Raw genomic sequence first — 7,955 nt, 5'->3', positions numbered from 1 at the left:
CATGTATACAGACCCTGATGAGAAATAGGTAACAAAACATGCTACGTGTGACAAAGCGAACTATCAACCTGAGAAAGCAGTATCTATTGGATGGTTTGGATGAAAATAACTAGCGTTACATTTTTTAGCTGCTTTTCTAATTCATTTGGGAAATTCAGTGTCATTTTAAACTGTAGGAGAAAACAGTATTTCAGCTTGATGTTTTAAATAGTGTCAATTATGCGAGTTTATTTGTAATATTAAACTTCCCATAAGTAAAACATGTTACAGTCACCTATAAACATTCATTTTTCACCGTTTACAAATTGAATTATGGAATGTTTGTATATTGCAATGAGTTATAGAAAAGCCACAGAAACAATATAAATCACAAGCCTAATCCTTTACAAACATGAAATCACTTATATTGGGTTTCCAAAGTATCAAGTATAAATAGGATGAGGTCAGCAATGCTTAGGATGAGGCACTTCAACAATTACCCAAACAGGTTAAGTGTACAAAATTATTAAACAGAATCCTCCATATTAATCTTAACTTTAATTTCAGGCGTGATTAATCGGAGAAGGTCTACAATAAGGAGTGGTATCAGCTTTTATTTCTTTCCCTTCTACCTCCACTTGATCCAAGGCAACAAAACTTCAGAGTACCCACAAGACAAACATCTGCACAGACCAGTCACATACTCACACAACAGTGAACTCGACATCACCTCATGACACCTGCCTTCAGAACGCGACTAGTTCAACAGTAACATTTCCACGTAATTTTTCATTAACATGTATTATACATTAGACTCCTAAAAGCAATACTCCTTGACAAGAGTACTCTTTAATGTATTAACTGAATCACAAGTTACACAGTCTAATGTACTTAAAAATTACTCAGTGATGTAAAAATTACATATATGAATACTTTTTAAATTGCAATTTTAGAGTAAAGAAAGAAAACATGTTTAATTTCATCCGTCTTTTGTGAAAGAATTTTTAAACAGACATTTCGCCAACAAATTCTCAAACTTAAATCACATTTTGCGTGTATTTAACACTGCATGGCTGGGTAGTTCAGATAAGACTTGATTAACAACAAAATTTCTACTATTTATGAATGCTTTGCACTGCACTTTTCTTATCTGATTTCAATATTTTTGTTAAGAAAGAAAAAAGTTGATTCAAAGTTTATCTAGAAGGGATTCAAATCTTGGTGTAAGAAAATTCATAGACATACTAACTAACTAGTTTTAGCTAAGACTGGTTAATCTCATCATCATGTGTATTTCTTGTTGTTCGTAATTTGAGGAAATTAGTTTACCCAAATACTCAATTATCCTTTACTAAAAAAAACACAAGTCAGTACCCATTTGAACTTGGCTGCTCCAAGTCATTGATCAGAACCATGGTTGTGTGTGTGCGTGCACACTCCTTAACTACCTAAGACAGCTTGGCTCCTCGAGAGAGAGAAACTGGCTTCCAACCAATATGGTATCAAGCACTTAAGTCTCTTCTAAAATCAGAAGGTGGAATATTTTCAAATAAATGAAAAAAGAAAACACTTACGTAAAATGACAAAATATTAAGCTTGGCAAAAGTAGTGACTTTATTTACAATTGCATGTATCAAGATTACAATAGAAACACTAGTGATACCATCTAAACAAAAGCAATGATTTACTGGTAATGGCAATGAATGAAACATTGACAGTCTCTGGTGAGAATCAAGCAATTATCCAGGAGCTGGAGATCTGATTGCAATATGGTCTTCCAGTGTCTTTTGCACCTTAGTGACTTTCTCCTTTTTTGCCAACTACCTAGAAAAACAAAAATAACTTGATATGTACACCTTGATATGAAAAGACATAGACTAAGATATTTTAAACAAATATCAACAAGGTAATCATTTTTAAGCCCACTAACTTTTATTCTTGTATCTCTTTTTGGCATGCAGTATATTTTCACTGTTGAAACAAACTACGACCCTCAGCCCATACCCACAAGGAATTAAAAACAAAACACATGCAGCCTATCTTTGGTTTCCCACACTGCTGTAAGTAAAAGGTTGACAGTTTAGAAGCATTAATAAAAAAGATGCTGCTCTTTAAGTAAAATATATTTGGCATTCTATTTTTAAGCAATTAGGAATCTAATATCAATCACAAAATGCTCTGGAATTAGAAGAGTATGCTAAACTCATGTCATGAGTTTCCAAACGTTTTTCTCTAGACATGCACTGAAAACAGATTAAAATGATAGATACTTCCCATTTTAAAAAAAATTTTGGTTGCTACAAATGTATGATAAATTATAAAGATTAAATTGTTTCTGTCAATGGAACAATCTTCTACTGGAAGATTAAAAAATATCCTGGTTGCTATCAATATGGCAGCATAAAAATGCAAAAAAACAAATCAAAGGGACCAGCATTACGGCACAGTAAGTTAATATACTGCCTGCAATTCTAGTATTCCATGGGCACCAGTTCAAATCCCAGCTGCGGCACTTCAGATCCTGCTCCCTGTTAACGAGCTGGGGAAAGCAGCAGACATTGCTCGAGCGCCTGGGCCGGGCATCACCACACGAGACACACGTGAAAGCCCTCTGGTTGCCATGATGCAGCAGGACTCAGTCCTGGACGGTGCAGTTACGTGGGGAGTGCACCAGAGGAGGCAAGAGCTCTCCACCCCTCACTACATTTCTCTGTAACTGCCTTTTTCAAACAAATAAACAAATACTGGAAAAGAAAGAACAAATATGCTTACTTTCTACAACCTATGTAGGCAATAAATCTGTTCCAATCAAGTGCTTCAAACCTCGAGTTTATTACCAGATAATGTAGTCTCACAGTAGAAAGACGTCTTAAAAAAAAAGGAGGTGCAGCATGATGGCTCAGTGGCTAAATCCTCGCCTTGTACGCGCCAGGACCCTATTTGGGCACCAGTTTGTGCCCAGAGGCCCCACTGCCCATCCAGCTCCCTGCTGCGGCCTGGGAAAGCAGACGAGGACGGCCCAGAGCCACGAGAAGCTCCTGGCTCCTGACTGCAGATCTGCTCCACTCTGGCCATCGCGGCCACCTCGGGAGTGAACCAGTGGACAGAAGAACTTTCTGTCTCTCCATATCTCTGTAAATCTGCTTTTCTAATAAAAACAAATAAACCTTTAAAAAATAAAAGAGGTGTCTAAGGGAAACTAATAAGACTTTGTATGCTTATACAGCAATAGAGTTATCTGTACATTTATCAATGTAATTGTCACATTTTAAATGGATTCTGTTCAAAACAGTAGCGTATATACCAAGAAAAACTCATAAAAGCCATCAGTACATGGCTGGTATAAAACAGAATACAGATGGGTTGATGGTAATCGAAAGTGAAAATTTTATAATTCTTTCCACTGAATGAACAGTAATAATACCAAGCTAGAAATGTTTTCTCCCTTAGTCAAGTGAAAGCCACTGTTACTACTTTACAGGACCTCATCTCTAGTTAAAAAAGTAAAAATGTAAGTTAGAATATCATAAGAAATGACCAAAAATCCTATCAAAGAAGGTGTGGACATGAGTAGAGAATGAAGGTTTAAAGAGCCCTAAGCAGGAAGGAGAGTGGCGATATTTCCATCACAATGAATTTCAGCCAATAAACACTGGAAGCATTATTGATTGTGGTATTACTTGAGAAACACAAAACATGGTGCTATTAGATTAAGCAAAAGAAAACTAATATTAAAATTTAAAATTTTAGCAGATGTGATACAACGGAAGACACATATCTGCATACTGTGTCACAGGCTGATAACTCTCAACTTGCCAATATGTATTCTCTGCAAAAAAGAAGAAATTGGACATTCCAATACAGATTCTTATCCCAAACTTAGTTGTTTTATTCATGCTTAGCTTTTTTACACCCCAAAGTCTAGGAACATCAAAATTAGATGCTGAAGATACTTATTCAGTAGAGTCCATTGTTAATATTTTGACCCAGCCTAATATTCAGTCCATAAGTCCTTGAATTGACCTTGAGATCACTTGGGTAGGCAAAAAAAAAAAAAAACCAAAAACAGATATGCCCACAATTCGTCACCAAAAACACTTTTGGACTATCATTCCTCTGAGAAAAGTCACACTTCTCAACCAAACCCTGATCAATATATATATTAGCTCTTGTATAAAAGAATATGTTGAAATTATATTTGATTTCCATGATTCTGTAGTTTCTAAAACACAAACCTTACAGTTTAGAATTAATCGAAACATTATCCAAGTAATTTAATCTGAAAGCATTTATAACAAGTTTTACTGTGGTATTCCTTTTCAAAAAGCAATACAAAATTAAATATGCAAACAGTAGATAGTTTTTAAAAAATGAAAAATCTAATGATCAAAATAAAAAGCACCTAGTTGCCAGCCCAAACCAAAAAAGAAGGACAAACGAAAAACCTAAGCAGAGTGGGATCTGAAGAGAGAGATGGTTGAGGAAATCTAGCCCTAAGAAGGCGGGTCCAGATGACAGAAGCCGTAGAAATCTCGCACCAGTAATGGCGACAACATGGGGAGAGTGAGAGCAGACAGCTGCTAGATGAGCAGAGAAGCAAGAGGGGAGCAGAGTGAGACAAGGTCAATCTTTATATTACTTCATTTAAAAAAATCTTCTGGTTTAGTTCATTTGAGTTGGATTAAAAAAGCTGAAAAATAAACAGACAGAAATGTTACAAAAATAGCTGATATGGTGAATGGCCAGTTTAGAAAAGTCTGTTTATATTACGATAAAAACTGCCCTGCTTTTCACATGCGCCTCATCGCCCGAGAAGCCGAAGCCCCTGTAATTTTCTCAATCTTTATAGATGTTTAATACTCTGTATTAAAGCAATCCACGTAAACAATCTATTTTAGCAAAGAAAACACCTACTTCCAAGTTAATACAGCAAGCTTGTCATGCTGCAAAAGGAATACATCTATAAAACCAAAATGCCAAAGTATCCACTATCATGTGCATAATGCTTTTGAAGACCAAAGACAAGTGAAAAATATAATCTAGTCTAATAAATCTTAGAAGTACAACCATACACACACACACACACACACACACATACATTCAAGAGGATTCAGCATTTATCTTAAGGTTAGCGATATTTTAAAAACACAAATCTTCCCATACAACATAAAAACATAAACTGAAGGTTAAATAGCTCTCTCTTCATGTAACTACAGTTACAAAATTTTCCTTCCCTATACCTTTAAAATATATGCCAAGTGTAAATGCAAATTTTACATTTAAATTTCACTATACACAACCCACTTTAAATTCATACTGAACAAGTGCCACACTCAGCTTGTCACTGAACAAATCCTGCACCTTCCTAGTCTCAGGTCCAAATGCCTGCTTTTCCAGCTAACCCAAGATGTCCATCATTCTCCACCCAAACTGTAGTTTCAAAACAGTTCAGGACCCCAGCACAATGGTTTTGTGGCTAAATCCTCCCCTTGCAAGTGCCGGGATCCCATACAGATGTCAGTTCATGCTCCGGATGTACCACTTTCCCCATCCAGCTCCCTGCTTGTGGCCTGGAAAAGCAGGAGATGGCCCCAAAGCCTTGGGACCCTGACACCCAGAAGAGGCTCCCAGATCCTGGCTTCAGATTGGCTCAGCTCCAGCCACTGAGGCCATTTGAGGCGTGAACCAGTGAATGGATGATCTTTCTTTCTCTCCTTTCTATAAATCGGCCTTTCCAATAACAATCAATAAATCTTAAAACACACACACACACTAAATAAAACTTAGTTTAAGGTGCTCTTTCTTCACAAAGTAGTCTACTGCTCTCTCAATTATCATCAGGATGAACAGTTTGTCACTGGACTGGGAACGTGTGGGAATACATTGTAGAAAAGAGATCCCTGAATCGTTTTTATTAGAGCTAGTTAACTTTCAATACTCAGACACACTGCCTTACAACTGAAAAGGCAATTCAAAAAAGTTGGTGGGGTGGGGTGAAATGGGGTTAAATCACCATAACACGAATGCCGGTGCAAACCCCAGCTGTTCCACCCCCACCAGCTCCCTAGAGTGCAAGCACTGCACCTGTGGCCCCCATGGCGCTGCTGGCTCCTGGCCTTGCACTTCTCCAGTCCCGGACCAAGGCCACCGGGAAATGAATGAGATGGAAAGAGCTCTCTCCCTACCACTCAGCCTTACAAATAAACAGAATAAATCTTTAAAAACACAAAAAAAAGCTGGGGTGAGAGGACTACAATAAGCTGTTAATTTCAGTGCAAAATTTTGGAGGTACATTGGCATAGTTGTTCATGAAACACATTTCCCATGAATACTGTGAAGGGCTACCATGTCAGCTCGTGGCAGAACAAGGGCTGTGATCACACGAACACCGTTTCCACAGACAGAACGGGAATACCACATCTATATTATTTTTCAGCAAAAGCCAAAGTCATCTATAGTTCTCAGTAAGTAAGTCTGGAGGATAAAACTGGATGATTTCAGGTAAACACAGACCCTGCAATATTTGGATTTTTAAAAAATAGCTATTTATTTTTATGGCAGAGTCAAATATACAGAGAAGAGGCAAAACAGAGAGGAAGATCTTCCGTCCATTTATTCACTCCCCAAGTAGCCGCAATGGCTGGAGCTGAGCCAATCCGAAGCCAGGAGTCCAAAGCCTCTTCTGGGTCTCCCATGTGGGTACAGGGTCCCAAGGCTTTGGGGCCATCCTCGACTGCTTTTTCAGGCCCCAGGCAGGGAGCTGGATGGGAAGCGGGGCCCTTAGATTAAAACCAGTGCCCATATGGGATCCCGGCACATTCAAGGTGAGGACTTTAGCCGCTAGGCCAGTGCTTGGGCCCCAATATTTTGTATTTTTACCACACTTAGATTGTTGTCTAATATAATACGAAAATAATGAAATAGCTTACTTTTGAGAAATAACTTCAATGAATAACTATAAACAAAATATCTTCAGAAATTATCAAACGGAAATAAAATATTAATACACATAAGAAACTATTCAGCCAATTAAAAGTCATTAAAAACCTGCAGAGGCCACCATTGTAGTATTCAATTATTTTCATAGCAGATCTCAAGTAGGATCCCTGAGAGCTTTCCAGGGAATTTATGAGGTCAAATCATTTTCCTAATAATGCTAAATTGTTATTTGTCTTCTTAACTCTCATTCTCTCAACAGTATACAGTGAGGCTTCCCACAAACTATGAATCCTGTGATACTAAAACTGAATGTAGAAGTAGACAGAACAATTAAATTACCATGAAGGAGTCGGAGGGAGGAACCTGAACAGATCCTCTGACAGGACACTGACTCTACAAATAAACGCAGGAAGCATGGAGCGGAAAACTGGACAAGGGGAAACCCTAAGACGGACTATGTCAATCAGTGGACTCTGCACCAGCCTCATCATACCTGGACTGTTGCTGATGATATGTTGGAGCTTCTAATTGATCGAGGTGACGCTCTGCTGGCTCTGCCTTCAAACCTGAGAGGGCCTCCCTAGGAGGCCGTTGAACTTGAACTGGACAAGTGGGATGCTGGACTCTGTATGGTGTAAACTTTTAACTAGGGAATCTCAACGGAACTTGAGCTGTGGTTATGCATCAAGGTGAAGGAATTCATGATGGGGGAAGGGTTTGGGGTGAAGGGGGGGAATCCCAGTACCTATGAAATTGTGTCATGTAATGCAATGTAATTAATGAATAATATTAAAGAAAAAAAAAAAAAAAAAAAAAGAACACAGTGTGAAAAAATCATAAAACACTAAAGCTATGGTTCACCTCTTCCAAAACTGATTTTTTCTTCGGAAAATACTCAAATGCTTATTTATGTTTTTTGTTTCTATTCTTAATTAATTAATTAATTAATTAATTAAAAGGCAGAGACAAGACACCCGTATATCCTATTTGCTGGTTCATTCTCTAAGACTAACAACCTATGTGGCTGAGTCAGGCTG

At 37.8% G+C, this 7,955-nt stretch overlaps 1 protein-coding gene across 3 annotated transcripts in view; it reads right to left on the bottom strand.

Annotated features, from left to right (window-relative positions):
- Nucleotides 1-573: 573 nt before the first annotated feature.
- The window catches only part of TXNL1 (thioredoxin like 1), a 30,437-nt gene continuing 23,055 nt past the window's right edge, over nucleotides 574-7,955 (bottom strand). Inside the window, exons 8-9 of one of the 3 annotated variants that reach the window (XM_058676866.1) lie at nucleotides 3,766-3,808; nucleotides 574-1,803 (exon numbers count right to left, since the gene is read on the bottom strand). In XM_058676866.1, the coding sequence (XP_058532849.1) occupies nucleotides 3,770-3,808 (39 nt within the window). In that variant the 3' untranslated portion in view covers nucleotides 574-1,803; nucleotides 3,766-3,769. Of the gene's footprint in view, nucleotides 1,804-3,765; nucleotides 3,809-4,358; nucleotides 4,670-7,955 lie in introns of those variants that run through there. The other 2 variants (XM_004579476.3, XM_012931490.2) reach the window with 2 other exon arrangements.

This window comes from Ochotona princeps, chromosome 18 (genome assembly GCF_030435755.1).
Source record: "Ochotona princeps isolate mOchPri1 chromosome 18, mOchPri1.hap1, whole genome shotgun sequence".
NCBI lineage: Eukaryota > Metazoa > Chordata > Mammalia > Lagomorpha > Ochotonidae > Ochotona > Ochotona princeps.
The sequence above is the reverse complement of the archived record's forward strand: the minus strand, read 5'-3'. Positions and strand labels throughout refer to the sequence as shown.